Source organism: Lipophrys pholis, assembly GCF_963383615.2.
Source record: "Lipophrys pholis genome assembly, chromosome: 18".
NCBI classification, from domain to species: domain Eukaryota; kingdom Metazoa; phylum Chordata; class Actinopteri; order Blenniiformes; family Blenniidae; genus Lipophrys; species Lipophrys pholis.
In genome coordinates this window covers 11,352,995-11,366,462 of record NC_137646.1, presented here as the reverse complement: position 1 = coordinate 11,366,462, position 13,468 = coordinate 11,352,995, and the positions used below count along the sequence as shown (strand labels likewise).

The 13,468-nt window shown below is 44.1% G+C and overlaps 1 protein-coding gene across 4 annotated transcripts in view; it reads left to right on the top strand.

The window, feature by feature from the left end:
* The first annotated feature begins 3,892 nt into the window (after window positions 1–3,892).
* Window positions 3,893–13,468, top strand: part of tbc1d14 (TBC1 domain family, member 14) — a 33,604-nt gene continuing 24,028 nt past the window's right edge. For 2 of the 4 annotated variants that reach the window (XM_080486236.1, XM_080486235.1), the window contains exons 1-2: window positions 3,893–4,348; window positions 6,096–6,867. In XM_080486236.1, coding sequence (XP_080342362.1) covers window positions 4,300–4,348; window positions 6,096–6,867 — 821 coding nt within the window. In that variant the 5' untranslated portion in view covers window positions 3,893–4,299. Of the gene's footprint in view, window positions 4,349–6,095; window positions 6,868–10,339; window positions 10,540–13,468 lie in introns of those variants that run through there. The other 2 variants (XM_080486238.1, XM_080486237.1) reach the window with 2 other exon arrangements.

Here is a 13,468-nt window from a genome sequence, read left to right as displayed (position 1 = left end):
ACCGTAACTTTCAGGGTCTCGTCACCTTTCTTTGACAGTCATCAGACACTCAGGAATTTTTTAAGCTGTGCAGCATAACCTCGTCTCAGACCTGCGGGAGTGCTTAGATGCATTAATGTAAAACCTTTCTTTGATTGTAAAGAAGATTGACAGTTGAGGTCTTCCCAGGCAAACCGCGGAGGTGGCTGTCTTTAATTCAGAGCAGTAGTTTTTAGGTGGAACACAAAAAAAAAAAGCAAGAAGAACTAAGCCATCGTGGGTTGCATACGCAATGTTGGGAGGGAGCTTGAGAGCATCCCGAGTCCTATGCAATACCTCGGCGCATGTATACATTCAAGAGTCTATGAAGAAAAGTCATCTGGTTAATTTTGCATGTGGATTCTTTTTGAGTGAGGGACATCCGATAGGGAGGAGAAAAAAAAAGTGGAATGTCTCTGGGGGGGGGGGAAACTGCATGCAAACATCACACTCCCTCTTTTTAAGTTGGATTGAAGGAAAGATTTAGTTTGGAGAGAAAAAAGGTCTATCCGGTGATCGGAAGAATGGTGTGTGTGTGTGTGTGTGTGTGTGTGTGTGTGTGTGTGTGTGTGTGTGTGTGTGTGTGTGTGTGTGTGTGTGTGTGTGTGTGTGTGTGTGTGTGTGTGTGTGTGTGTGTGTGTGTGTGTGTGTGTGTGTGTGTGTGTGTGTGTGTGTGTGTGTGTGTGTGTGTGTGTGTGTGTGTGTGTGTGTGTGTGTGTGTGTGTGTGTGTGTGTGTGTGTGGTCACAGAAGCACCTACTGGGAGTTGAAAGGAAAGTGTCACACCTTTCCCCGTTGAATTCTTCCATTTCGGTAGGTTGTGTTTGGGGCGCAAAACAAAAAAGAATAAAAAAAGAATTAAAAGACGTTTGTGACGAGAGCGTGTGTGTGTGTGTGTGTGTGAGCGTTTGGAAAGATGCTGATAGGGTTGCCGAGTTTCAATGGCACTGTGGTCTGAAGTAACACGTCCAGCACTGAAAGCCGGAGTTCTCCTCGTCTTTTCATTCCCACATAGGTGACGATCCTTCCCCCTCCTCCATGTTCCCGACCCCCATCGTTCCTGAGTAGATGTGTTCTGATTTCATGTACACCCTGAGTAAATTATTTTGTTTCATTGTGGATTTTCTTAACATCTAATAAAGGAATAAACCAAACATCAGTCTGAGTGATTGTCTTTTTTTTTTTGGTTTACATCTGCAACTCCTTGTATGTACCTGATGAACAGCTTTCTATGACTGATGGAGCTTCGTCTTTAACTTTTCCTGTTTTCTACACCGTTTCATAAAGTTCAGGAGGAGCACTAGAAAAGGAAAAGGAAGTGTTAAAAGTTTACTAGTTGTAGGGTGTTGGAGAAGCATTCAGTGGCAGTAGAAGCGTGTAGTGATGGCATGATACCATCCAAAAGTGATAGTAGTGCAAGGGAGGCGTGGACCAATCGGTGCTTGAGTAGCAAGGAGGGAAAACGAGTAGTAGGAAGATGGAGACATGAAAAGTGGTGGTCCAGTACTATGAAGGGTCCATCAACAGTAGGAGAAAAGTCCACTGATAGTAGGGTGCCACAAGAAAAGTATACTGGTGATAGAGCAATGAGAAGTGTGGAATAATTACAGGGCGCAGGAGAAAAGTCTAGAAGTAGTATGGAGCTGGTGACACGTCAAGCACTAGTAGAGGGGTTCATTAATAAGCACTGGAGAAAAGTACTAGTAGTAAGGTGCCATTACTACTACTGAGTGGCGGCTGTGCTTTATGAGCTTAATGCAAAGATCCATGCAGCTCCTTTATTTCCTGCCTTGGATTAACAGATAAATCCAAGTGTATCTGGCCTCACTGGCGACAACAACAATGATCAGACACACCTGGACTAATCCGTTTGTCCTTTACTGTAAAACAGGAAGTGGAGGACTTCAGGAAGTTGTGGAGCCGTTCATATAGCCTATTAAGTCAGTTTCATCCCTAAACAATTTGACATCAGTGCTCTGAAAATGGTAATTGAGCAATACCTATATGAAACAATGGTATATTGCACACACAAGTTTAGAACTAAACTCGAAACAAATAACTTATTAGGTTAACACCTTTACACACTAAGCAGTTGACTGTGGTTGCAGCAACGTCACAGCTGGACACATGAAATGGGGGCCGCTAGAAAATTCTATGTTAAAAAGTGTAGAAATGTTGTGTAGCAGCAGTATTGTGGCACTGGAGAGGAGTCCAGTATCAGTGAGACACTTCAGATATAGAAGTGTTCATAACTGTACTTAAAGCGTTGCTATAGTACAGTATTTGATATATACCTTGTGATATGCTTCAGTCTGTCCATAAACACAACACAAACTGGATTTACACGGGACTTTGTTCATCTCCAGAGTTACCGGACACCCAGTGTTTTTTTTCTTCTTCTTTTGTTATGATCTAGAAAGTTGTTTCTTCGAGAATATTTAGACTTTTCCCACCATTATTTTCCAAAGGTTGGCAGTGATTTACACTGCGACACCAAACACAGGAGCATGAAAAAGTCTCTGACGAACTGACAACTTCTCTCTTGATGACACGTCTTCAGAAACCTCAAGCAAGTTGAGCTTGCATCACGGTGTGACCTACCACGACCTGGATGACTCCTCCTCAGCAGGCATGTTTGCGTTCGCTCGTCCGCCCCACTGGAGACCGTTCAGAGCAGCCTTACATTTCAGCTCTGTCGCCTCATGGGGACACTAGAGAACAGAGGGAGGATGCTGGAGGAGAAACAGGCTCCTCCACTCAACATATCCCACATCAAGCTGCAGCTTGTATCTCATTGGCTACACATATTGTCATACATATCCAGATATTTTTTTTTATAATGTTTTTCTCATTAATAAAAGTGCTTGTGATTATCATAAAAACGTTTTTTTTTTTTTTTCACATTTTAGAAGTATTTAAGATATTTTTATACATATTGATGTGTATATAAAGCTGAATTCTTTACTGACACACACAAACATATATATGTAAACCTTGTTATTCATCATTCTTTGTTTCTCTCCTGGTTTTGTTTCCTCTGTTATGAATTAAAGCTGGATTAGTAATACTTGTGTTATTAAAAAAACCAACTTGTATACATTTTAATATTAAGTCGCATTTACATCCTAATAATCAAGTTCCTGTGTAATGCCGTGACTGATAGAACTGAAAGGCGGAAACCACACGTGACAATAAAAACAGTGTAACCTTCAGGCGTTGCAACCTCGTGACCTTTCGTGTACACAGCCCAACCCAAAGGAGAGGTGGAGATATAAGCTTAAAAGCTTCTTTATTACTGTTACAACACATCTGTCTAAATAAAATAATGTGGCTAAAGAAAGCAATTAACATATTTGAACTAACAAGTTACCAAGAGGAAGACTTTGAGGGGTCGATACCAAGTCAAGGCCAAATCCAAAGCTTCTCAAAACCATCAAATGTGATCACGAGACCAAGACCGCTCTGAAGTACTATGACACAAGCACAAAGGGGTTACTACTATAATAATATCATATAAAACAAATGTATAAATTACCACTTAAATATTTGCTAAGAACACAAATAGGTATTTTTCTTTAATTGTTCATATCATTTTAATATTGTTCTTGGAATAAAGTTGAATAAACTCAGTGTTTTATGTTGTAGTTATGCATTATTTTTCATTAATTCATTGATTTTATCCATTTATTAAGAGTATCCTATATTCATGAGAGGAACATTGAAGAGAAGTAAGATTAGTTTCAAATATTTTGACAGACTCATAAATACTTTCTAGGACCTCAGGTGAGCGGCTCTCGCGCTCGATTAGTTCTGCCTGCAGGTCCAGACAGGTGAACCCATCGAGGGGCAGCGCTCTGGGCTCGATTCCACTCCCCGCTTAAGTTTGTGTTAAGATGGCGGCGGAAGCATCGACGCAGGTATGAAGCTGAACCCGGAGAAAGTTGACACATGTCCCCGTCTGTGAGGCTGCTGGAGCGCCGGGGGGGCGCGTCGCCCCCCGCCGTGGTGCCGTGAGGGCGGAGCCGGGCGGCTCTGTCGAGTGAATCGGGGCTTCCTCGTGGAAATTATCGGTGAGTTTCGGATAAAGAGAGCAAGTGCACACGGGGAGGGAGCGCGGTTCGCCGCCTGTTCGCCGGGCTGCGTGCGGAGCGCAACACATGAGCGCGACGCGCGGGGGTCTGTGTGCACTCGAGCGGCGCTGAGGAGGGCGGGAGGAGCATCACCATGGAGACCGCGGGCCGGAGACTGACTCCCACCCACCTGTAGAGTCTCACCGGAGGACATGGCGAACACGACGACCCCCGGAGCCCCGGACCGGAGAGAACACACCGGTGAGAGAAACAATGACGTGTCAGAGTAAGAGAATGGTGTGTGTGTGTGTGTGTGTGTGTGTGTGTGTGTGTGTGTGTGTGTGTGTGTGTGTGTGTGTGTGTGTGTGTGTGTGTGTGTGTGTGTGTGTGTGTGTGTGTGTGTGTGTGTGTGTGTGTGTGTGTGTGTGTGTGTGTGTGTGTGTGTGTGTGTGTGTGTGTGTGTGTGTGACGGAGAGAGAGAGAGAGAACGAAGTGTGTGTGTATATGTATGAGAGAATGAAGTGTGTGTGTGTGAGAGAGAGAGAATGAAGTGTGTGTGTGAGGGAGGGAGGGAGGGAGAGAGAGAGAGAGAATGAAGTGTGTGTTGTCTTTGATCTCACACCAGACTTCACTCACTTTTTCTCATAGTTAGGACACTTCTTTTTTTTATTTTTTTACTTTTATTAAATTGTCAAATAATAAAAACACTTTCTGTCTTTATCTCATGTCCGTCTCTCATTCGGCTTATGTAGAATAATATTTATTAATCCACGGTTAAAGTTCTTCACAGGAAGTTGTAATTGACAGTAAATCGAGTTAAAATATTAAATAAACAATTTGAATGAAAATATACAACAAATCAACACGGTCAAGAAGAGCAACTTGATGAAGTTGTGAAAAAAGAGATTGACATTGCAGCGGCTAAGCTAACACTTTGAACCACTGAGACGCGGCAGCAGCAGCATATTAATTCACAATCAGACTGGTGTGTTTCATTCAGGCGACTCTCTGAATCCACCGAGGCGGCGGAACACAGGAACAACCTGTTGCTGTGTTTTGGGACAAAGTCTGCGGCGGCTCACATGACCGCCTGCAGGGCAGGGTTTAGAGGTCGGCGTGGGAGTGGAAACGGCGGAGACCACGTGTTTGTCTTTTCATGTTTGTTGTACCCGGTAGAGTCTCGCCTTGGAGGGGGAAACGAAGTGGCAGTGAGTCTGGAGGTTCTCTAATGCAGCTTAGAGCTTTAGCTGAGCCTCGCAGATGGTGTGGAGGATGTGGCCGTGCGTCGCTCACTCGCGTTACAGCCTGTGGGATTAGGTTGTATCTCGTCAAGGCTTCCACTCCCATGTATCCAGTGTCCAGGTCAATGAGGAGAGACGCTTTAGTGGGGCAGAATTGTAGATTTTATTAACGATTCCATGCTCTGCGACTTTTAAAGGGAACAAAGTGGATCCTGTAACTTTTATGGCTCAAATGTGAAATGTCATGTGTTGAAGGTGGACGCTGTGTCAAACGGTGAATTTAACTTCATTTGAACTGGTATGAGGAGAAACCCAGACGTCTCCTGTTCGCGCACGCTGATGACATGACGTCACAATTCCTTATATGGTCGTCTGCTTCAGGCTCGGCACACACACCCTCCTGAAGAGGGAATCTGGTTGCCAATGAGACTGGAAATCTGAGCAGTTTTGTTGTGTAGTGGAACTAATAAAGAACCCAGAAATAAAAATAGGATCTGAGCTTAATTTTCAAGATGGCGGCACGCTGCGTGACACGTTGGCATCGATTTGTATTTTCAGCTTTTCTGCCAAACCAACAGTGTTGATAACTGACACTAATTGATTTTCCTAATTCACATGTAATAAAGTTAATGACTTGTTAATAGTTTAATAGCAGATTATTTGATCCAGTGTATATAATACTTGACCAATAATTGACGTTATCTTCTTATTGAAGTAAAACTAAATGTGCTTGTTAGTCGTGGCTCAGTGTGTTTTATCGTTTGAAGGTGAGTCTGGAGGAGTGATACAAGAGAATGGCTCTGCAGTCAAGGAAGCAGCCGTTTCCCCCCTCCATGATCACCTCAACAACCACTGCCATGAGCCCAGCTTGAGCCCGCTCTGCGAGCCCCCCGCCCTGCCCACCTACAGCTCCCCCTGCTCTTCAACCCCCATCTACTACAGCAGCCCCCGCAAGTCCTACTCTGATGTGGACCCGGACTGCCACAGCCTGACCTCCCAGGACTCGGGTATCCCCACGCTGGAGATCAACGCCCCGGAGCCCCCCCCGCAGAGCCACCAGCAGTCGGACGACGCCGGCGTCGCCCTCGACTCCAGTCAGGACGCCCCCGCTACCTTGCCCCTGGACGATGACCCCTCCGACGGGCGCGCCATGCGCAAGTCCTCCACCTTCCCCCGCAGCGGCTACGACTCCGGCCGCCTGTTCAGCCCCGGCCTCAGGCTATCCGCCACCGCGGGGACGGGTGTCGGGGGTGGGGCCTTGAACCGCAGTGACGACATCTCGGTGTGCAGCGTGTCCAGCATGAGCACCGAGCTGTCTGTCTCCAACGAGGACATCCTGGACTTCACTGTCACGTCTGACTCCAGTGCCATTGTCAACCTGGAGACGGACGAGAGCGGCACCATCCACTTCTCCGATGTGACGCTGTCGTCGCCGGGGTCCCACGGAGATCTGTGGAGTCCCGCTCGGGCACATTCTGGGCCCGGCGCTGAAGACGGGAGGCAAAGGAAACTGGGACCTTTCACCAGTTTATTCAACAGGTATGTGGTCGTATTTGTTGGTACTCCTCCTCGTTTCACAAACGTGGAGATAACGCAGTTTCAGCTCCATCGTAGGTTGAATCAAGATCTTTACATTTCATGTCTTTCTGTTGGTCTTCCTGAAGTGTTGCTTTACAAACGTCCCTCTGAATCCTCCGTCCACTCCGTCATAGGGCAGTGACCCAATTCCCTGCTAATGCTGTGAAAAGCTCAGCAAAGAGTGGTTTTATAACTGAACCGTCTCTTTCTGTTAAGAAGTGTTTAGTCTTTTATAACCATCATATCCCAGACTCCTTCATGAGCTCCCAGCTCAAACTGGTTCCTCTGTAAACAGGATGTCGCACTGCTGTTGCAAACTTACTTCTCCCTTCTGAATGTGTGAAGTTGCAGGTGTGGCGTTCCTTCCTCATGAACACGTATATCTCACACTGGCATCAGTTTGTGTTCACAGAATCAGACAACAAACACTGAATCTGCTCGTTTAGGGTGTTTTGCAATGTTAGCGTTTTGGACGATGAAGGGGAGAAAAACATGTATAGATGATACAGAACATGGACTGGGAGCCATGACACTGCAGGCCGCCATATTTGTTATTGTCCACCTACTTGGACATGGGGCAAAGACATTATTACTACAGTCGTGATGCGTAGTAGCAGCATTTCAGAAAAGTTGAGTTTTCCCCTGTTCACATGGAGACCGAGTGGGAGAGGTTTTCCAAAAGTTCCACCTTGGGAGCAGTTTTCAAAAAAGTTTTCCGTCGTTGTGAGCACAGTTGTGTAAACGGAACCCCTGAACGCATCGAAATTTTTCCATTTTCCCTTGAAGATAGATAGATAATAAATAGAAGCATGTGGTTAATCCCTGGGGGAAATTCTTTAAAAGAAAGGTCCAGTCCCCCTGAAATATGATTTATTAAAAAAACAAAAGTTAAGATAAAGCAAGAAAGAACACGGGGCCCGGCATCCATAAGAAACGGAGGTGTGTGAAATACTCAAACCACATGTGATGGGTTTCGCTTTGAAGTGTCTTTTAACTTCAGTGGACTTGAAATTCCTTGAAGTGAGTTTGTTCCTGCACATTAAAAACATAATCGGCCGGCTCTCTTTGGTTCCCTCACACGGCGTTGTCACATTCCTCGTTGTGCCGGGACCGTGGCGTTTCCTTGAGTTGGTGTGGAAAGAGAATTCACAGCACTGAGCGAAGCTGCAGTTTTTATTAGTTTTGAACTCGACTCGTATAGAGTCACACTGTAGTAACATAACGCCGCCTGCGTTCTTATGAAAGTCATCTTCACAAATTCCCTCACTGTTATATTTTTCAGTACTCAGCTTGGTTCCAGTACAGAACAGTCAGAACCAATGACTAAAGGGGACAAATGACACAGGAAATTCTACTGTGAGTTCACAGAACCCAGAGTCCCATCGGGGACTTTCTGGGAAAGTCCGCTTCGTTTGGGCGTCTGTGAACGCCCCGGATCAAACAAGGGAACTCTGGTCCCCTTGAGAACGTCGGTCATGGTTCTCATTTCCGTGGGCTTTTAAGCAGGCGGAGGGAGAAGACGTGACATGGAGCGCAATGCACTTTGGGTATTAAACAAACGGAAGAAGCAGATGCAACAACAAAAAGTTAGAAAATATGTAACAGGTCGAGAGGAAGAAGTAGTGAGAAAGGCGCTCATTGGTATCTGGTCTGAAGACTATATGTCGCGGCTGTTTGTGGCCACCCGTTAGCCATGGGCTAATTAGCCTAGCCACCAGTGGTGGGACTTCCGCTCTCGGTCCGAACCCACCCAATGAGCCGTGTTTCTTTGCTCCCTCTCTGATTGCCGATTTGGGCGACAGCGCCCCCAAACCATCAGCTGTTGTAACTGCATGATCTTTTCCAGGTGGTTTGATTTGCAGTGTGAACGCAAACTGAATCAAGTGAACCGGATTGTCTGAATGTGAAAGGCCCCTTCCTTTACTTACCAGATGAAGGAAGATAAAATACTCTAGAACAGTGGTCCCCAACCCCCGGCCGCGGACCGGTACCGGTCCGTGGATCAATTGGTACCGGGCCGCACAAGAAATAAATAAGTACTTCCGTTTTACGTATCATCTGTGTCTAAACGATCTTTTATTTTGAAAAATGACCGGATTCTCTCGGTTACGTCTCAGTCACTTGAGCGCCAAAGTTTAACCTTACTTTGAACGGCCGGTTCACACCAATGTCCAGCGGAAATGTTAAATTTACATTTCTTCTGCTAGCGTTACTGCTTTTAGTCGAATGGTGACCGTCGAAACGCTTCTCCCACTCGTTCTTTGTGCGATGATCCACTGCTCGAGATTTGGCGTTATGGTGAGTTAAAATTTTCTTTCACTCTATGTTCGTTTTTGTGGTGTATCTGTATCAGATTTGGAAACGTTAACATAGCGACCAGAGTCAGCGAGTGTTCGGCTGACGGTTCAAACTGGCAACCCCCCTTTTGCTCATGTCCGAGTAGATCGACAATACTAACTATTTATAACAGCTGTGGTGTGCATGTACAGTTTCAGTGTTTCGGAAAAGTTGCCTCTCCCACTAAATAAAATGAATTATATAACACCAGATTTCTATTTACTACTGCTTTATCAAGTAAAAGTATAGTTTGTTGCATCTATGAACTAAAGAAAAGCAATTGCAACCATATTACTGATTTTAGCTCCTTTCAGTCCTTTTAACAGGCTTTTTAAAAAAAAATCTGTTCACATAATAAACATACAGGACTTCTTTTTTTTTTCTCAAATTTATAAAGTGGTCTTATGATAGAGGCAACAGATTTTTGCCAGGGTTGGAAGATTTGATGAGTCTTCTCTTTAATAACTGAGCATTGATGAATGTAGATGATTCTTTTTGAAGCAGTAGTTTTCAGGGCTCGTGGAGAGACTCCTGAAATAAGAGACTGTCTGACAACCTTTTTAGAAGTTTTCAGATCAAACATTCTTAAAACATTTCTTTATTTTTGTATGAGATCCTTGGATACGTTTCTGGCGTAGTTCCTTGTGATGGGAACATTGAGGCAGTGCAACTCATTTAATTTCTGATCCCTGCTCTTTGCAAGGCCGGCAGATTACGGCTTTTTTAAAGAAGGATCGGCTGGAAACAACATTGTTGTGGCGAGTTTCTCACATTCAACAGCATTTTTAACAACAATGGTAGTCCTGCACGTTTCAGGAAAGTTAGTATTTCCTGTTTACACAGAGATCGAGCTGTGTGCTCTCTCGCCAATGATTCATTCACTCCCAACACTTAAATGAAAAAAACCAGCAAGTGGAGGAAAATTGATCAGTGTCGATCGCTAATCGGCCCCGGGCCTGAAATTAATATAACACTCCTGAAACTATTGGATTGGAAGTTGACTGAATCTTTTGAGAGTAAAAACAGCTGTTTGCTTTCTGTTAGTGTTCTGCCCCTTGCATCCACTCCTCCTCCTCCTCCTCCTCCTGGAGGAGGCGGGGTCGCCGAGGAGCAGCCTGCTTCTTGCTGCTCCCGCTCTGTGTATTCAGAGCAACTCTGCAGGACTTTTCTCTGACTCCTCTAAAGCTATGCACCCATGGGACTAAACTTTGAAGAAAAGCTTTGAGCGTTTCTCCTTGAACTTTGAGTGGTTTGATTCAGGATGGCGGCTCCATCACTCCTCCTGTACATCGACAGGTAAGGTCCCGGACGCCAGCAGCATTTGTCCCGTCATCGACATTCCTTCAGTTCAATGGTCCGTGGCCGTGCTCCGTTTGTGAAGGTATTGAAGTCCGTGGCAGTGATTTGATAGTGTGACTGTGGTGTTAAACGGCCGGTTTTCTTCTGGATTCGGCTTCACTGTTGTGGAAGTCGGCCCCGAGCTGCTCCTCTGCCCTGTTCACTCATGTCTTTTATGATGAAATGGGGAATAAACTCACCGTGCCGGCTCTACATCTTCTTGTTTGGGCTTGTTTTAGTATCCCTCTGCACTTCCTTTGTTTTTTTTTTTTGTAAACACATCAAACCTGAGCAGTAGTTCTGAGAGATCCTGGAGTCCTTGAGAGATGGAGCCAGACTACATCAAAACAATCACGTCTGCCCTTCCTTTTGGACTTTCTCGCTGTTCCACTTGGGCACTCGAGCATGACCGCAGCCATTCAGCTGTCAGGTCCAGGGACATTGTGGCCCAGCTGAATGCAAATCGAGTCGGTTGTTTGTTGATGTTTGACTGCGCAGCTGAAAACCCTGTCCTCTGTAGTGTGGCACAAAACTCTTGATATTGCAGATGCTATTCAAGGCCTCACGTGGACGAGGCGCCCTGCTGGCTTCTGCACTTTGATCAGTTGTTGGATTGTTTTGAGGTTACTCAAGCTCACCACTCCTGGTCCACAGCCTACTTTCCACCCAAGGTTAAAATGTTCCTCTTATTGTTTTAGAGCAATACAAACGCTGTTAATCAAAACATTACGAATGTTTACAGAAGGTAGGAGCTTTTTTTTTATGTACTATGTCTCATGGTCACTTATATTTCTTGGCTAACTTTGCTAAAGGTGAGTGATAAGAAGAATGTATGGGTCACGGCCAACTCAGATGTTGACTCAGACTGGAATCACTTTAGAAAAAAGCAGAAACAAATCTTTTTCACCCTCCAATGTGACATTGACTCCATTTCTTTCAGAAAGGTAAAACAGATTGTAGGTGCCTCTCTCAAACCAATGAATAAATAAATTCAGGCAGACGAAAATAGAACCTTCTCGGCAAACTTCGTTGACGAAGGTAAATATGACTCACTGGTGCCACCCAGAGCACAAAAGCGGTATTACTTAAATCTTGCTAATGTTTCTTTTTGAAGCTTCAGAAACCGGGTTTGGGCTTTTTAATCTCCTTTATATTCAGCCAAAAGTCTAAAGAATGACTTGTTAACCTGTCCCTGGAAGTTTGTCTTGGTTTGTTTTGGCAGAAATCGTCGTATTTTCTTAATTGTCACAATTTAAACACTTAAACACACTTCGTAAGTATATAAGCACATCCCACCTCCCAATTCAAGCGAGGAACGGACTTTATGTCAGGAAGGCTCACGATAGTAGAACACATTTCAGCAATGAGGCAATTCAAAGTCACATTTATCCAGCCTCGTCTATATAGTCACATTTAGACATTCATGTTTGTCCGGTCATGTCTATACAGTCAGGTTTGTCTAGTCACGGTTATCGAGTCACGTTTGTCCAGTCACGTTCATAGAGCTACTTTTATCTAGTCACATTTATATAGCTGCAGTACAGTTCAAAGTGCTTCACGTTCATCATTTACAGCAGACAAGCGCAAAAGCAATGCAAAAGATACAGAGAAAATGAGGAAAGACAAAAAATAGAATCAAAAATGAAAAAGTTAAAGCAATTAAAAATAAGACCTAAAATGACAAACATTTAAAGATACAGTCCAGCATAATATCATTAGTTTCTTAAAAAAATAGCAGCTGCAAACGCAAATGTGTTGGAGCCACGCTGCATATTTCTTATTTCCTCAAACATTTGGTGCATAAGAACTAACAGCGGCTTCTGTATGTTTGTTTCTGGGAAGAGAATAAATGTAAATGGAGACGTCTTCGCACTGCGCCACTGATATTTAGCTGAATGTCCCTCTAGAAATTGAAAACAAAGCAGCATGAACAGAAAGTAAAAAGGAAGTTAAAAGGTGTGAATACACTGATGCCATAAAGTGCTTCGTACTGTTGTAGCATTTAAAATCAGATATAAGGAATGATTCACTTGGAAAACCCTCCAGGCACTGGTGTTATCTTTCAGCGAAAGATTTAAACAAACTGTGCTTGTTTATTTCACATGGAGTGTTTCCCCCTCAGCTGTTCTTGAAACAGCTGAGCAGATAGAGAGCCGTGTTGTCTTTGAGCTCCTCGTTTAAAAAACACCCCACAGAGTGAGGAAACACCCCCGCTGCTGCCGTTATCTCAGCGTCGTGCCGTATCGGTCCGTGAAGTGGGAAGTATGCAGGGCTGCAGCTGTGAGTAAACATTGGGGCCCCAGGTCGATGCGCTGCTCGTTTTCAGTCACTTATTAAAAGGTTCCCGAGTGAAAAGAGCAGGTTGTCATGGGCAACGAAAACGTCACGGGCTGAAACAGATTTTACGAGTTATGGTGTGATATCTGTGTGTGTCTCTGATTAGTTTCGGTCAGAGTGTGTTAACAGCTTCTCAGGCAAACACTTGACTTTTGTGTCAGCAACTTAAATGAATAAATGGATGATGGATGGCTGATTTATTTATGGTCATAAATTCACATAAAATACACAAAGTAGTTATATTTAATTGTTTTGTCATTTCCTGAACAACAATTATTTGTCTCATCATCAGCAAATGTAACAAATTTTTACTTATTTGATATTGTAAATATGTAACTTAAATCAAGTGTAACTTTCGGTCCCAACACTGAACCTTGTGGAACACCACAGGTTACTGTTGTGCAGTGTGATTCAGTGGCATCGAGTACAACATAGAAGATTATTCGGATTCATTTTAATCCAATGTTGAGCTGTACCTCTTATAGCATTTATTGCTGCTGATATATTTTCTTCAAAATCCATTAATTCCAGAGATAAAGTAATTTTATAT